Genomic DNA, 17,748 nt, shown 5'->3' with positions numbered 1-17,748 from the left:
GGGGCTACCTTCTGTGATTATTATTGCACCGCCAATTTAATGAGCATATTGGTAGCCTACATTAAATCTGAAATGTGAAAAAATTGATTTAGGCCTATATATGAAGGTGCCCAGTTTTCTCCAACTAGTGGCTCTGTTATTGTAAGGGGGAGAGGTGGGCTGTTGACATTGATTGCCTACTCTGATCTAATTGTAAGGACAATATGTTTTTGTTCTTTGAATCACGTGATTGTATTGTCACATGACTCCTTAAATTGGAGCGCACGTATGGATGCGCACCAGCCCTGATCAAGACTCATCCTCGTCAGAACTCGTGGGAGGGCTCACGATAAATTCCTACTACGGAGTGCTTCTGCTCTGTCATTTCTGTCCACGAGAATTCAAGTCTGCTGGTCCGACGTGCACCTATTTGTAAGTTTTACATTATCTGAACGGGATTCAACTGTCGCTGTTATCTGTTAAAAACAAAATGTGGTGTCTGAAATTTGAAGTTTTCTAGTGGTCACGCTGCTTCAAAAATATAGGTTATAAAGGATTTGTTGACATAAATTATTGACATCAGGCATGGTCTTAGTTGTAGGCTTATTAATTACTTAGGCTGTTATTTAAATTATTGCCTTGGACACCGATGACATCCAGGGCTTTAAAACTGAATCCGCTCCAGTTTAATTTGCGCTGGCACCGCAGCTCCACGCGCACACGCTACTGCCGCGTCTGTAGCTTGGACCAGTCCACGGGGAGACCATGAAGGAGTGAGTGCTTTTTATATATAAATAATAATAATAATAATAATAACTTTTTCTATGGGCGTGTTTGTGGATTTCCACACTTTGGGATTTAACCATAAAACGTTCTTCTGGACCTTTTTTTTTTTTTTTTTTATTCCAAATTGCTTAAACTCCATTCCAGACAACTTTAGGTTATTTTATACATCTTAAATCACAAAGAAACCTCCTTAGTGACTTGATTTAAAGGGGGCATAGTCTTTACGGTAAATGTGCACAAAATTTCAGTTTTCACTTACCCCTTATGCCTGCCCACTGTACTTTCTTGCAATTATGTATTATTTATTTTTATTCAGACTTTCCCACAAAATAGTCAGTTATATTAATTAGAGGCTTTTCCCATCAGCTAAACATCAGAAAGATGGATGTTGAAAATCTTACTCAACATGTTCAACAAGATACAGAGGTCACACCAGGCCCGTTATTAGAGACTACAACCTGGCGAATTAATGGGACTGGGATAAGTCGAAATAAATTCCACCAACCTGTCTGGCAGGTATGCTGCAATTAATGATGTCATTCGACATTTCAAGATGTGCATATGTATAGGCCTACTCGTCATGTTGCTCCATTGCTATATGCTTTCTTTTCCATTCCTTTATTTCTGTCCTATGTGCAGGTAGCTCTGTGGTCCATTGCCTACTCCTTCATCATTCTGGTCTCTGTGACTGGGAACGTCACTGTCATTTGGATCATTTTGGCGCACAGGCGCATGAGGACAGTGACCAACTACTTCATTGTCAACCTGGCCTTCTCTGACGTTTTTATGGCAACTTTCAATACCCTTTTTAACTTTATATATGGTCTCTACAATGACTGGTACTTTGGCCTGGTCTATTGCAGGTTTCAAAACTTCTTTCCAATTACTGCCATGTTTTCATCCATTTACACCATGGCTGTCATTGCAGTGGATAGGTGAGTAGGTCTAGTCTATTTTTATTTATAAAGTTTTTATAACATTTAACTTTAGCAGTATTTAGGACACTTATCCCTTGATACTTAAAAATATATTTTTATTTTGGTTGTGTTTATTGCACTGAAAAATTTACTCTGAATGAGCTCAACAAACCTGGGTCTTACTTGGGGTGGAAGAGGGTTTTCTCTTGCTTGTTTCCGTGGAATAGTTGTTTCTTTGTATATAATCTTCCACAGTATATGACATAAAATTTGTTTGTCTTCCATGAAAAATGTTTTGATAAACTGATGAGGGTTTGGTACATGACATTTTATTAGAACATATACTTATATACAGAAGTCCAGTGACTTGTAACTTAAATGATCTTTGTGCAAGAGCTTACTCCTAGTAGAAAATCTGCTTGCTTAAATTTTTCATTATTTTCAAATTTGAACAAATTGTGGTTATGTTATCATGATACCTGTTTTTAAAGACAGTCTGCAGCTGGCAAAAGAAAATTGTGAAAGAGAATCCACATAATGACATCATAAATAACACTAGACTGACTCCCTCTGTCACAAATGAAAACCATGATGCACGGGATTAAATTAAATTTCCTGAACGCCAGGGTCTGTTTTCAGGTACATGGCCATCATCCACCCGCTGAAGCCCCGTCTCTCCTCCACCTCCACCAAAGGCATTATTGTTCTCATCTGGATAGTTGCTCTACTGCTGGCTTTTCCTCAGTGCTACTACAGCGTGACCCACTTTAACAACCCCAATACAGTGTGCAGGGTGGACTGGCCTGACAACTTGGGGGGAACTCACCAATTGAGGTAAAACTAGATGACATCAGCCAGTCCTATATTATGCCAATCTGTCCCAAATACAATCTCAAACTGTGAACGGTGATGTTCATCTTTTGTATTCAGATTGAAAAGTCTACTAAAAGCTAATTGTTGAAATGTTAACCGTAACTGTTTCTAACAAATTCTGATGACCTTGCATGTGAAATGATGACGTTGTTAAACTTATGACCATTATAGCACATCATCTAATGAGTCAATTCCATTTTCAGTTACCATTACTCACTGATAGTGTTGATCTACCTACTTCCTCTGCTGGTGATGGTGGTGACTTACAGTCTGGTGGGCCGTTCGTTGTGGGGGGCACACATCCCTGGAGAAGCCTCTGACCATTATCCCAATCTGATGACATCCAAGCGAAAGGTGACAGATTTAAACCCACTTTTTACCGCACAATCCATTTTTTTTTTTCCTTTACATTGCTACATTAATAAATTTTCTTTAATAATTTTCACAGGTTGTGAAGATGATGATTGTTATAGTGATAACATTTGCTTTGTGCTGGCTGCCCTATCACATTTATTTCATACTTGGCACATTCAACATAGACATCTATAGGAAGTGGTACATCCAACAGGTATCATTGTATTTAGTCATATAAAACCATTTCTGTGAGATTGCCTGACCCAGCCAGGCTATGAGACTGTTATGTGTCCAATGCACATTTTATCAAAAGCTTTTTATGACAGAATAGAGAAAGTACTTGTTTATCTTTACTAATAATTCTGTCATAATTCTGATGTCACTTTCTCCTCTTATGTCCACAGGTGTATCTTGCCATTTTTTGGTTGGCCATGAGTTCAACCATGTACAATCCTATTATATATTGTAGTCTAAATCAGAGGTAACTTTTATTATTTACATCAGTAGAAAAAAATACCGACCAAGACCAAGTGTGTGTGTGTGTATATATATATATATATATATATATATATACACACACACACACACACACACACACACACACTTGGTATATATATATATATATAAATATAACTGTGCTTCCCCAGGTTTCGTGTTGGTTTTCGTCATGCTTTTGCTTGGTGTCCCTTTGTCAGATTGTCAGAGGAAGATAAAATGAAGATTCAGCACATGCGCTCTCTCAAATTAACAATGACACGCAGCCTCCATCAGGAGTCGTCCATTTAAAACTTTTTTCATCAAGGGCCACATATCTAAACACAGACGATGCAGAGGGCTGATCGAGGGCCGTAGACTGATGCTCACTACAGGGAATAATTGAAATCTGTGCATATTTAACACGTTAGAATGTGCCATCAGTCTTTATCCATGCTAAGATCCTTAAAACCACACACTAAATATTAAATATCGGCTTTATCCAGGTAGATTCTCAAAAAACTTGCAGTAAAAAATTATTTTTTAATTGACGCAAGGTAATTTGGGCCAATTCACCTGGAAGTCTGAGTGCCAAGAAAAATTTATCTGAGGGCCGCATTTGGCCCCCGGGCCATAGTTTGGACATGCCTGATTTAAACCTTTATCAATGCAGATACTGCAGACTAGAGTCGGTATTACAAATGAAGAAAAACAATTGCACCAAGATACAGAGCACCAAGAAAAGTTAAAATGTGTAGCCTCAGTGGTTGGAACTTTTTTTGTGAGTGTGTGTGTTCCACCTAGACCTGTGAATACTGTTGTTGTGTTCTTGGGCAAGAGAATTAACCAATTTTGTGAATGAGATGTGTGTGGGTGCTTGGTTATGGTTGGATACAAACTTTTTGTGAAGGCAAAAACTTAAATGGTCTACAAACAGAAATGTGGACTAATGCTATAAGAGTGGAATAATTCATACTATTAAGATTTGTTTTTACTGCAGAAGCAAATTAACTGACATTAAATTTTTTAATGGCATTTTAAAAGATCTTAAGTTTGTTTTTATCCATGGAAGTAGTTGTGAGAGATGTGCCTTTAGGTACTGTACACAAGAGATGAGTGTTCCACTATGAAGGCAGTCTTTGAGTTGCTGGTAGTGTTAATGCTGCACTGAAGTCTTTTTACTTGATGGATGTTTAAGATGTGAAAATGTCTTTTCTTAATAGAAAAGTGTCAACTGGCTTACTATGGGTACTATATTATTTACATTTGTATTTGTCCGTAATGTGAGATGACATTCTACTGAAGTATATCTGTTTACAATTTCATGTCAACTCAATAAAAGCAAAGTCATCATAAAATGGATACAGGATTTTTATTTGACAAATGTTAAGTGAACAAAAGCAAGAATAAGGTGCGAGTATCAGTAAGGTTTTTACAGTTTTAAATAAAAGTGGCAAACTCTTGACATAGCATTAGGATTAAGCCAAAGATTGCACTAAAACAATGCGTTTGCTGTAAATAGCAGTTGAATTAACAGTCAGAGGACAAAACACATAGAGAACATTTGTTTTAACACAATGGACCAGGGTTTGAAAATGCATGGCACCAACAGTATTTTAATTTCCTGTATCCCTTACACACAGTATTTAAGAGAGAAGTTGTATAATTCTGTGTTCTGCATGAATAGGCTTATAAGTAGTGCTGCCCTTTTAAAATGGTATATCAGGGGAATACAGTATAGGAATATTGATGCTACAGTACATGCTGAATCTCTTTTCTGTGCAAGTTGAGCAGTGTGCCACCTATAGGCCAATATAAGCAAATGCATTCAGACAAAAAGCATTATGCCTTGTTCCTCTTTGGCCCAATGTGTTTACAGTATTCATCAGTAACACAGATTAATTTCCAAATACAAAAATAAAATAAATAGCATCATTGTGTAAATATATAGAATAGAATAACACATATTCCCTTTAATCTCATTGTACATTTCTACATCACATCCCTTTGCTGTACTGACTTTGTTCACCATTTTTGTCCTTTTTCTACAAGTTAATTATTATAGCCCTTTCAATATTGCCCTACTACCATAGAGCATAGAGTACAGTAACCACAATAATCCTGTGGAGGGCGCTTGTGTGCACATGAAAGCACGACAGGCACAAACTGAGCATGTTTAAGTTCTAACATTGTAATCTAAATATAAAGACTAATCAAACTCATTTGTACAAAACTAATCTTGCTTTTGTCTCAAGATTTGCACTTCTTGCTTTGAAGAAAGTAGCGCTTACCTACTGTTTGGACTAAAGCTGTTGACATATAACTTGTTCTATAATATACAGTAATTGCAACAGAACTCCAGCAGAGTCTTCCCTAGTGGGCAGGTTGCAGTGCATCTACTGAATAATTTATTTGCCGTTCATTTCATTCCTCATCCTGCAGCCCACAGCAGTGATGAGGGCAGCGCCTTTGCCGCTGCCATCCTCTGAGAGCAGGAAGTTGACGTCACACTGAGGCGCCAGCTCCTTCACTGTTTGGTGCATGATTTGGGAGAAACTGGACAAAAACAAAGGATTGTGACCATGAAATATTATGTGCATCTATGTATTTTAGATCATATAATATGTGCCTGTTAAAGACTCACTGTGGGTGCAGTTTGTAAAGAGTCCCATCCACTCCTACAGTGATGTTGAGAAAGTCTAGTCCTCGGTTTTCTCTGATTTTATCGACCACAGCTGCCATTCCTGCCCCACACAGCTGAGCTGCACGGTATGACACGGCTCCACATACCTTTAACAAAAGAAAGTTATCACTATTGCATCATTTCTGTAAATGAAAAGACTCATTTGAAAGTAAAGCCTGATAAATCCTGATAGTGTCACATGTGTGTCTTTCTCAACATCTGTTGTTTATTCATGGGTCAAAAGATTGTAATAAGTTGTGCAATTGAGTTGTATTTGCTTGCAAATGTGTATTTTAACCAACTACCTCTTTAACTATGATACTGTCATCACACGTGCTGTCCAGACCTAAATGTTGGAGAATAGATCTCACTTGCAGTAATGCCAGACGGTCACTGTGGAGACAAACCACGTTATAGAAAATACTCATATGAACAAATGAAAATTGTAAAAAATATATCTTACCTTTCTATTTGCGAAAGGAACTTTGTCTCAAAAATGCCTCTGGTTTTTAGTGTCTCTGAGATTTGACCTCGGAACAGGAATCCCCTTTTGGTTAGGTCAATTAGGATGTTCCTCACAATTTCACCAAGATACATCCCACTGCACATCTTTTCATATCTAAAATTAAAGTAGCAGACATTTAAATGTTTCAGGCAGTAAAAGGTTAATGGTTTAACAGATGCGTTTGACAGTGAAAAGGCAGCTGATAAGTTGTTGTACCACAAGATCTTGCAAGACAAAATTGCTAGACTCTGCATACATGACACATTTGAGTTGCAGTGCAAATATTACAGCAACAATATTCAATAAAATAAAAATATGAGGAAAATTTTATGAACAGAGCTGCTAAATGTATGTATTAGAAATTATGTAAAAAAACACCTTTGATGGCCCGGATTGAGAGACAAGTCATCTACAGAGCGGTCATATTCGGTCCTGAAGTCATCGAGACAACCATTGTCACCAAAGGCTCCCCACTCCATGTTGACACACATCTGACCCTCATCTCCCTCGACCATCTCAATGTTTCTCATCTCCTCCATGTAGCACGCATTACTACCCGTACCTTTTAAGAGGAAACACATTTTGAATATAGAAGACAGGAATAAATAAAATGAACTATAAGAGGAATACTTTATTAACTGACCAGCAATGAGGCCTATCTCACAGGTTGGCTCTTCATAGGCACAGGTCATCATTGTTCCCACTGTATCGTTGACTACAGCCACAACATCAAGGTCAAACTCCTGTTAAAGAAGACATATTGTGCTTTATTTCTGTCAAAATAGATTAAGATTAAGACATCTTAATTACAACATTAAATACATTATCACATGGTAGAAAGAAAAAATTTATCACTCTAAATACAACTTTTTTTAAACTTTAAAACCAGGTTAAAAGCTCTTAAAAGTTGACTTAATATCATATGATCATATGTCCCCTTTAAAGACAAATGTCTTGTGTCTTTTCTCTCAGCTAAATCTTTATTTTTGACTTGAAAACACATTCACATTACACAAATTATCTATGGGGTGTTTATTTTCATTTAAAATATGTAACTTTTACCTCTCTCCTCTTAATTGCTTCCCTCAACAGTCCCACAACATCTTCTCCTTCACAGTCTGTTGCTTTGAATCCCTTGGTCCATGTTACCAGTATTCCCTATAAAAACATAATATTATAGGACACATATAAAACATTTTATCATTTTTGTCACTCTACCAATATATATTATTGTACAACAAATTAATTTAAAGGTCTACTGCATAATATTTCTAGTGGGGGGCCCACCAGCTGCTTATCTCCATGGAAATGTTATTGCTTTGTCTAGAATGTTCCATAGGATAGATTAAACCTATTAAATCTATAACAAGGGAGACCTGTGCAGAGTCATCCCTATTCACAGAAGAAACTACTGTATTTTTGAGCAACTGAAACATTCCAGGCAAAGCAATAATGTCTCCATGGAGAAACCACCAGAAAAGTTTCACAGTGCACCTTTAAACATTGGACTTTGGTCATAGTCAAGATAGTCACTCTGAGTCTCATTTCAAGTCAATATAAACAAAGGACAATACATTTGTGCAACTTGTACTCACAGCATCCAGGCTGTTCTGTTTGCATGGGAAAGAAAATGTGAAACCGAGAGGAAGACGAGCACTTTTCATGCCCATGTAGTCCAGGAAGTCACTGATACAATGCACGATGTGATCAAACAACTGTGGATAAAAGGATCAATTGTAAGATTAGCTTGCAATCACATTTCCAACAAATGAATAATTTGTCCATTGTTCCCACTTCTTCTCCTGTTCCCTGCATAACTTCGAGAGGAATTGCGTAAATCTTGTTGTGCATTTCTACTGAACGCCTTTTCCCAGAGCGGATCTTGACCAGCAAAACTCTGAAATTTGTTCCTCCTAAATCTAAAGCTAGGAAATCTCCATTCTCTGTACAAATTAAAGAAAAGACAGTCAGCTGAATAGTCACAAATGTCCAGTATTGAATGAGTTATTGATATTTTGCTCTGAGTTAGCATCACACCCCCAGGGAATGTTGATGACATCAGCTGCAGAGTATCAAGAGGACTTACCTGTGCCATCAGGAGTGCTTCGAACATATGTAGGCAACATTTTGACTGTGGCAATGTCTTGAGTGCTTTTTGATAAACCATTTTCAATCTCTGTTCTCATACGCTTCTTCACCTAAAAAATAAATCACACATCAGTGAGTTTTAGTGTAGTAATAAAAACGCCACACACATGAGTACAACAGTAAGTGACCTCTAGTAACTGTTCAGTGGTCAGTCGAAACTCTGCTAACGTTTGAGCAATTTGTCGTGATTGTTCTGCCAGTCGATAGGCCACAGCAGTCACCATGGCAGCGCCCTTTCCACTGCCACTCTCAGACAGAAGAAACCGAACATCAGAATCTGGGACCAGACGGCGTACAGTTTTGTGAAGACGGCGAGAGTACCTGATTAAGAAATTATTTTACCACTAAGAAAGTACATTGAATAAGAGAAGCGATGGAGAGGAACGTGAAAAGCCTCTTTCACTCACTGTGGGTGCATTTTGTACAGGGACCCATCAATCCCGACTGTGGTCCGCAGACGAGTCACATGTTTGTTTTCCTTTAGCCTCAATAAGATCCCAGCCAAAGTAGCAGCAATCAAACTGGCCGAGCGGAAAGACACAATGGCACAAACCTAAAAATGGGCCAAAGTATGGTCAGTTCGTTGAAAGTAATAAAATTTATATTATCATTTGAATTAAAACAGTTTAAAGTTTGTTACGGAATGAAGGCAAATGTAAAAATTGAAGTGCAGCATAATGTGATTTCAATGGAGAAATGGGATAAACTACAGAATATCACTAAATATGAACAACCGAGGGGGCTGACAATTTCAAAGACATTAACAATTGTTTTTACATAATCTGTTTATTTTATAGACACTTTTATTATGATTTCTTTTCTTTTCATCCACAACTGTATTAGATATTTTATTACAAAATATGAAATACTTTAGTTAATCTCAAATAGAATGTTGAGGCTACATTTTTTTTCTATCCTCTATAATAGAAAAGCAAACTAATTGACATCTATACCCTAATTTATAACGGTGCCTCCATTATGGAAATTTGAGTTTCTGACAATCTATTTTAAAGGGTCTAATTCATACTTACATGTTGTACAGCTATACAGTCATCTGATGAAGGCTCAACACCAAGTTTGGTTAAAATTTCTTTGGTCCGGGACAGTCCCTCCTTGTTCCTAAAGAGAAATAATAAATAAGACAAAAAGAGTAAAAGGATGTCGGCACATTATTATATTATATTTCTTATACAAGGCCTTACTTTTCCATCGCTGAGATGTGCTTGGTTTCTATGGTGCCTTTGGTGAGGAGCTCTGGTGTGATCCTGCCTTCAAACAACAAACCTTCTCGAGCCATCTTCACCAGAATGAGACGAACCAACTCCCCCATGTACATGCCACTAACCATCTTTTCAAATCTATAAAATATTACATTTAGTTAACATCAATAAAGGTTTTAAATATGTTAAAATAATGTAAATATGCCAAAGCTTTTGTTAAAAATGTCTATACAAAATGCCAACGGAGGGTGCAGGGGGACGACGGCATCTCCTGGCACATTGAAAGGTAAAGTTTCCATGAAGCTAAAAATAACAGTAGCTGGCATCCACTTTTCTAAATTGCACAATAGGGGCAATTTGAGCCATTACATGATGAGAATAAGGTAAATGGTGAAGAAGAATAAAAATAAACTGAGTGGCTACAGTATGCTGAGGGGTGAAGCGGAGGACGTTACAGATGTTGACCACAGACTGTATAAAGAAGTGGACTAAGTGAGTGTGACGTCACCTGTAACGTTCGGCTCCACTCATATGAAGATTGCAAGGCTAGCACTTACAGATGCAAATTTGGAGCAGAGTTCTATATTTGGATTAGGAATTTATTTACAAACAAAATGACGAAATAGAAACACAATTTAAGACCAAAATGATGACTGCCACAGTTACAGAGAGAGGGTGACAATTTTTCAACATAAAGTCAACTGGAACCAGACTCAGTGGAACCGGCAGCACGCCCATGCTCACTTCTCCTTTGTAATGTGGCGGCTAGTGAGTTAGCTATATCCATTTATATATACAGTCCATGATGAAACAGCATTATCACATTGTTGAAAGCTCTAAAAAGTAATTTAGCATAGCATTGATCCTTACAACCAGTGCTATAGTATACATGAACGTACAGCTGTTTTCCAGGGTTCAGTGAGCCTCTGTCTATCTCTCTGTCAAACTCGGTTCTGATGTCCTCCAGTCCGCCGTCGTCTCCAAAAGCCCCCCACTCAGTGTTCACACACATCCGGCCCTCGTCCCCCTCCATCAAGTCAATGTGACGCAGCTCCTCCATGTAACACGCATTAGTGCCAGTACCTGAACACAAAAAGCATCAGAAACATTAAAGTACTGATATTTGTCACTTAAACTCACACTTTTATTTTATTTTATATAATTAAAGGTGCACTATGCAACTTTTTGGTTGGGGATCCGTTATCTGCTTGTTTCTATGGATATGTCAATGCTCTGCCTGGAATGTTCCAAAGTATGGCATTACACAGCTCTATCGTACATTTGTTAAATTACAGGTGGTTTGATAGTTCAAAAATACCTAAAAAAACAGCCGGACGCCTCTCCACAGATCTGACCTGTAACTTGGTCTGGTTTGGTCTCCATGAGTGAGAAACGTTTAATACCATACTGTGAAACATTCCACATAAAGCAATAACATCTCCAAGGAGAAAAGCATTTGATGGACCCTCCACCAGAAAACTTACACAATGCACCTTTAACTCCAGTCTTTGTCAGGTACAGATTATATAGATTACAAATGAAAAAGAGTTGCCCTATATACCAATAACATTTGTGATTATATTATGCATTACTAATGCAGTTTGTGTTAATGCTCCTCCGTACATACCTGATTGCATATCAAAACCCTCTTTGTAAATACTTACAGTACTTATTTGTCTTTTTTTTTTTTTACTTTATTTATACTTTTTTTTTTTTAAAGGTACACTATGTAACTTTTCTGGTGTTGAAAGTTGAAATAATCACTTTACCAATAATAATTCCAACTTCGCAGCGCTGGTCATCAAATCCACACGTCATCATTGTTCCCACTGTGTCATTCACCACTGCCATAATGTCTGCTTCATAGTCCTGGAATATAACAACACAAACAGTCTGATATACACAAACTTAAAAAGTAAAACACTAAGCTGGAGAAAAAATAAACACTAACTGGAGAAAAATTACTTACCCCACGTTTTTTAATAGCTTTATTTAACAACTGCACAACATCCATTCCCTCTACACCACTAGCTTTGAAGCGTTTTGTCCAAGTTATAAGATATCCCTGAAATAAAAGACCAGATACTGAAGTCAAAGGAGTATTTTTATATTGTGTCCTTAGGTACTGTATAGGAATAATCAAATATATTTAAAAAGCGTGGCCCAGTACCTCATCTAGTTTAGTTTGTTGGCAGGGAAAGGAGAAAGTAAATCCAACAGGTAGCTTCTTGTCTTTGATGTGGTGTTTTTCCATAAAGTCACCCAGACACTCCGCCACATGGTCAAACAGCTAGAAGATAAAAGTCAATGTAATTATGAATAGTCCCTGATGCTGAGATATCAGGTGCACTATCAGGGCATTAAATTCCCATTTCCACTGAGACAAGAAGGCAACACCAATGAGGCAAGTTATAGATAATTTCAGTGAATTGAGGTGACTGTGCTCAAAGTAAGAATGCATGTTTCTCAATGTACTGTTCAGCAATAAAATCACCCATACATAATGAGAGATTAGTTTAATATCATACTGTGAAACAAATGTCTTCATGAGACAAGCAGAAAAGTTACTTAGTGCACCATTAAATAACCTGTTTACATGTTAAATAAACCTACCCTTTGTCCTGTCCCGTGAATAATGTCTTCAGGTGTGTCATAGATTTCACTCTCCATTTGAACAGTCTGTTTCTTCTGGTGGCTCACTTTCACACGGAGGATCCTAAAGTTACTGCCACCCAAATCTAAGGCAATGAAATCTCCCTTTTCTGAATGAACAAAACATGGAAAAATATTATTGATGAAGCATCTCCTAATCTTAAAGGTCCTAAATTATGGTATTTGCTGATCTATGTTATTATGTTGTTTCCTCATCAAAAACATATGTGTAATATAGGCTCTTTAATGATCGATTTCCATCAATTTATTGCTATACACCAATACTAATAAACTACAATTTCAAAAGGGAAATGAGTCAGACCTTTAATTTGAAAGCAGCAGTTTTAAATCACAAATACACCATTCACCACCGAAGACAATCTTTGCTTATCAAATCCTTACACAAATATAGTACGCCAATTGTGCCCAATCATGTACGCACTGAATAAAATACACTCAATAAAGTACAGTACAGTCTTGAGTATTCAAGTTAAGCAGTTCATTACCTCACCCTTTAACACAGATAGAGCTCAATGTTAGCTGACAAATATTTATCCAGTAATATTAAAGAACTAACTATGACTACACAACTTTACGTAATAAATGTGCAAAGTGCAAATTACTGTTTCTAGTTAGTTATTATAGGACAAGGTTTTTTATTCTGTTATAGCACAACCTACATATAATTTTACTAAGGGCAATAATTTTTTTATTAATCATTAGATAAAGTAATATAATTAAAAAGATGGAATATGACCCAAAGGAAGCTTAGGTGATTTAACTTGAGGACATCTCAATAGAATATTTACAGAAATAATAGAAGAAAGAAAAAAAACAATAGATTTATATATTAGATAATATAATAGATTCTATTTATACATTTCCTGCAATATTTGATGTAACTACTGCTCTGTTTCAGTAATAATACAGCCATACTTTCCATTCCTATCTATATGATTAATCACTGGAGTTGGTCATTTCATGGGGGGCTTTAAGATACAAACCTGATCCATCTGGAATTGAGCGCACAAATGTCGGCAGCATTTTTAGGGCAGTCGTGGGGTTCGTATCCCGTCCTAGTCCTTTGACCAGCTCCCTGCGAAACCTCTGTGTGATGTCCAACAGTGTCTCATCAGAGAAGCGCATGGAGTACAGGTACTTGTCAATCTGAAATACAACACATATTTGCTACTGTTTACACTGCCATATATTTAAATCATATTTTGTGTAGAATATCACAGTCCCACTGATACAGACAGGAACATTATGCTATCAAAAGCTCTTTAAATGTAATAAATGTGTCAAAGTTAACTGTTAACTGAAATTCATTAGTCATAAGCTCATTGAAGGACACATGGTTTCTCAAAGAGCATGATATGATTTATATTGCAGGTGTGGACATGTGTAAATTAATAAAGATTAACTATCATATCCATAACTAAACGCACTTTTGTGAACAGGAAGTTAAATAATGCTGATAAAATGTTACTGTACCTAATTACGAAACTGAAAATATGAATTTAGAAAAATGCTAAACATGGTAAGAATATAGTGGACATAATAAGACAAAAGAGTTACTCCTCCTTGTAACTGTATAGAACAAGTACAATTGAACCTTGTGTAACGGACGAACGGGAATCCTGTACTTCCTGTTTTGGTAACTAATCACACATGAACCATTTCCTCAAAAAACAGTAACTTTGGAAAAGTTTTGCCAAGAGATTTAGAAAGAGTATCAGAACTTTTGAAACAACCATAACACATAAAAGCTCAAATAAGAATTTGAAAACAGGGTAAATATTTGGTTGTAGCAAGCCTAGACTTGTTAACATCATGTGTCTGCTGCTACAGTCTGTAATCATGGGAGGCATGACATTCCTTACATTCAGTCTAAATGTTGAGAGTACAATGTAATGCACTACCAGTGCTCCATTTGACAGGTGTAATAATTTAAAGTAAAACATATATGTTACCATTTTTGAACTACAACATGGTCTACACACATGGCTTCAAGTTACTATTTTTATGTATATTTTACATATGTGTAATGTAGTAAATGAGTGTTAAACACAGTGTGGTGGTCACAAACATGTGTTGAAAGGAGATATTTTTACCTCAGATCATGTGCACCCCTCACTGTCACATGTTGAAATAGAGAACGTAAGGGTTACAGCAGTTTTTACTTTCTAACAACAGTTTTGTTTTCAAAATAAAGATAAAACATCTGTATCTACATTTTCAATAACAATAGTGCAGCTTCTGGTTTTGTTGTCTGTTACTGGTGTTTACAGGACGAATATGTATATATGTTACAACAATGTGTGTGTAAAGGCTGTGTTGTCCTGTCAACACACCTCACACACAACTTTCTCCTGTCTGCAGCAGCTCTCCTTCACTGTGGCCTCCTCCACCCCTCCTCTCTGCATCTGTCGTTTCTGTTTGCATTCCTCCATTGACAATGCACTGTTCTCGTCAGTGTGACGTGTTCAGGGGACGCTCTGAAACCTGACGCTCATGTGTGCACATGCACCACAAAGCCATGTGGAAAAATACTGTCCTCCGCTCTAATTTACACTTCCTGCATTTAGCCTAGCACAGCTAGCTACATGGCAAAGTAGACATGCAGATAAAGTACACTCAAGGACAATATATCAGAGTTACAGAACATGCAGGACCTGCCTAAACCTGCCATGACACGCATAGTCGAAACACTAACATCACCTTTTTAATTTCAAACATAAGTCTCTACTTTGTGAACAGGCAGCTCTTTCATGCCCTCCTCAGCAGCTACACACCTGGTGCAGTGTTCACCAGTGCATCTGTGTGTAAGCTCTCCTCTGCTCACCTTTGATGGCATGACCTAAAGTTGTACTTGAGGGAGGAGAAGGAGCGGAAGAGACAGCAGTGCAGAGTGAGAGAGATTTGGTCATTTGGTCAAATAACACACCAAATAACAAGGTTACACTGACTCATTCACTTACTGTTGCACAAATTTGTGTTGTATTCCACTTATTTTACTGTTGTGGTAGGCCATAAATTGACCCTTCATTATTTAGTAATTACATTTCTTATTCTAATTCAATTATTTGTTGTTTGGTATTTGTTATTTTATTGCATCACAGTAATTTCTTCCGTGGAGGTTACGTTGTACAGGCACTACATAAAAAAGGAGCTGTACTTTGACTAAACCCGGAACTAAGCCTGGACTACACCATATAAACCACAACTGGGCCAAACCAAGTCTACACCTATTTTAAGTGTACCAAATAAGACTAAATCATGATATTTGAGTACAAAAGAAGGAGGAGAAAGAAGACAGGAAGGGGGTGATTACTCAACCTATTACAGAGAGAAATACCCTGTGATGCTCTAACTGCATGGAAGTGTGACTTCATCAGAAAGCGGTTTTAAAGGAACCCAGCCTCTTGGAACAAGGTTTCCACTAAAACATAACCAGACTTCAAAATGTGAAAAGAATAACTATGTTTACAAAGGTTAAGAAGGTCAAGTAATTCAAATTTACACAGCAGAAAAAGGTTGTTGATAACATCACCTTAAATGACATTTATACCTGGAAATAGGCCACAGCGGAGGACTGGGAAAGCTCAAGTTTCATCCTCACACACATTGCAACAGAGATCATTGAAGGCCAAAACTTTAACAGCATATACATTATAAGGCAAAATTATAGGAAGACAAAGAAAACTAACAAAATACCACGATTAGCTTGATTGTGACCCTGTAATAGCCTACACTAGCCCACTGAGTTCATCACTTTCCAGAGAGCTACTTCTCGTCAATGACTTCCACGTTGGTTACATCATGTACTTGGCCTACTACTCACGGCTGGCATTTGCACAGTCACATCCTACTGACCAGTTTATTTAAATCCTAGTGGGGCAGGTCGGTATCCTTGACACTGATTCATGACCCAGATAATCCAAAAGTACAATCCAAACACACTAAGGAAATGGTTCATTCCAGTGAAGTTGGAAGAACTCGTTGACCTCCACATCGTCTAGCGTTGCATCACTTCATCAGTGCCACTTTTTACAAACATTCACACATGACACTTATTTTGAAAGAAAAGTAAAGCCTTACCCTCTTAACCTGGTCATCCTTGAGTTCAGAGAAGTAATAAGCTAGTAGCTGGGCTGCGATCATCCTGGTTACGCTCTCACAGACAGACGCACGAAAACTTTCCTGTCTCTACTTTTTACATAAAAATGATCGTAAATCTCACCACCAAATTTACATATACTCCAAATTATCGCGGAATAAAACAGACACTTCGGCTCTTCCTTGTCAGCGCATGTGAGTGGAGCCAGGAAACACGAATGGGACAGCAAAGTTTAGCCGCAGGAGAAGCGTGGAGAGGCGGGTAAAGCGCAGAGGCCGAGCCCAGTTTACGATGCGCGCGCTCATTGGTCCAGCCGCGTGAAGGACTCGAGCCGGGCCAGGATTGGCTGCAGCGCGGCGGACGCTCTGGAGGCAAAAGCGGTGATGGAGGAGCTGTGAGCCATGTGGGCAGGAGGTGAGAGAACGAATTAACATATGTAAAGTAGGAAAAGAATGACTCTCATCACGTAGGCCCGCGTTACAAAATTAGTCACTACAAGATATGGCTCAAAAAAATAACCTCGCCAAATCACGTTATATAGCCTAATGAGGACAATGAAGAGTGATAAATGAACTCAATAAAGATAAATAAGCTCTCATGTATAAGTATATTTTACTTGTAAAAGAGGGTCACATTGAGAAATTAACATAGGGCCTATTAGCATTAACATTAACATAGGACCTATTAACAAGGCGAACTAATGTGTCAGGCTAAAGTTTATTCTAATTTAGAGCGATGTATGGTGTGTAAGAATAAGATCTGGACTATTTCATCCTGTGGATAGAGTAATGATGGAAATTTTTAACAACAGACCACATTATGAACTGAAGTAATTTCTTTTGCCATACAGAAAAAAGTCAACCACAAAGAAGTCTGATGTTTTCAGACAGAATTACATATGGTCAAAACTTTAATTTCCATTTTATTTTCCATACATTTTAATAGGAATACTATAGCTACTTTTTTGGCAGGCTACTTTTTGAAGGAGATTTATACATAATCAATAGGATCAATAATATCAATTAAGTATATTGTGC

General features: G+C 37.5%; 2 protein-coding genes across 3 annotated transcripts; one reads left to right on the top strand and one right to left on the bottom strand.

Moving 5' to 3' along the window:
• Nucleotides 1-295: 295 nt before the first annotated feature.
• LOC110175402 (neuromedin-K receptor-like) lies at nt 296-4,459 on the top strand. 2 transcript variants are annotated; one of them, XM_055154796.1, is made up of 8 exons: nt 296-411; nt 1,132-1,281; nt 1,405-1,700; nt 2,322-2,516; nt 2,759-2,909; nt 3,004-3,123; nt 3,314-3,390; nt 3,557-4,459. In XM_055154796.1, exons 2-8 carry the CDS (start codon nt 1,147-1,149, stop codon nt 3,693-3,695), a joined length of 1,113 nt encoding a protein of 370 aa, XP_055010771.1. In that variant the 5' UTR covers nt 296-411; nt 1,132-1,146; the 3' UTR covers nt 3,696-4,459. The 2 variants fall into 2 exon arrangements, with proteins under 2 accessions (XP_055010771.1, XP_055010772.1); XM_055154797.1 differs by lacking the exon at nt 1,132-1,281 and having other exon boundaries at nt 343-411.
• Nucleotides 4,460-4,736: 277 nt separating this feature from the next.
• Nucleotides 4,737-16,953, bottom strand: hk1 (hexokinase 1). The gene is made up of 21 exons (XM_020941588.2): nt 16,693-16,953; nt 13,596-13,758; nt 12,553-12,701; nt 12,110-12,229; nt 11,909-12,004; nt 11,709-11,808; nt 10,839-11,022; nt 9,922-10,077; nt 9,751-9,838; nt 9,127-9,272; nt 8,848-9,040; nt 8,658-8,769; nt 8,366-8,514; nt 8,167-8,286; nt 7,634-7,729; nt 7,215-7,314; nt 6,950-7,133; nt 6,530-6,685; nt 6,372-6,459; nt 6,028-6,173; nt 4,737-5,939 (listed from the first exon to the last, which is right to left on the bottom strand). The coding sequence occupies exons 1-21, from the start codon at nt 16,753-16,755 to the stop codon at nt 5,792-5,794; spliced, it is 2,757 nt and encodes a 918-aa protein (XP_020797247.2). The 5' UTR covers nt 16,756-16,953; the 3' UTR covers nt 4,737-5,791.
• Nucleotides 16,954-17,748: the final 795 nt, after the last annotated feature.

Source organism: Boleophthalmus pectinirostris, unplaced genomic scaffold, assembly GCF_026225935.1.
Source record: "Boleophthalmus pectinirostris isolate CB_2022bp ecotype Guang Dong unplaced genomic scaffold, ASM2622593v1 HiC_scaffold_19, whole genome shotgun sequence".
NCBI lineage: Eukaryota > Metazoa > Chordata > Actinopteri > Gobiiformes > Gobiidae > Boleophthalmus > Boleophthalmus pectinirostris.
Note: the sequence above shows the minus strand (reverse complement) of the source record. Positions and strands in the feature narration are given on the sequence as shown.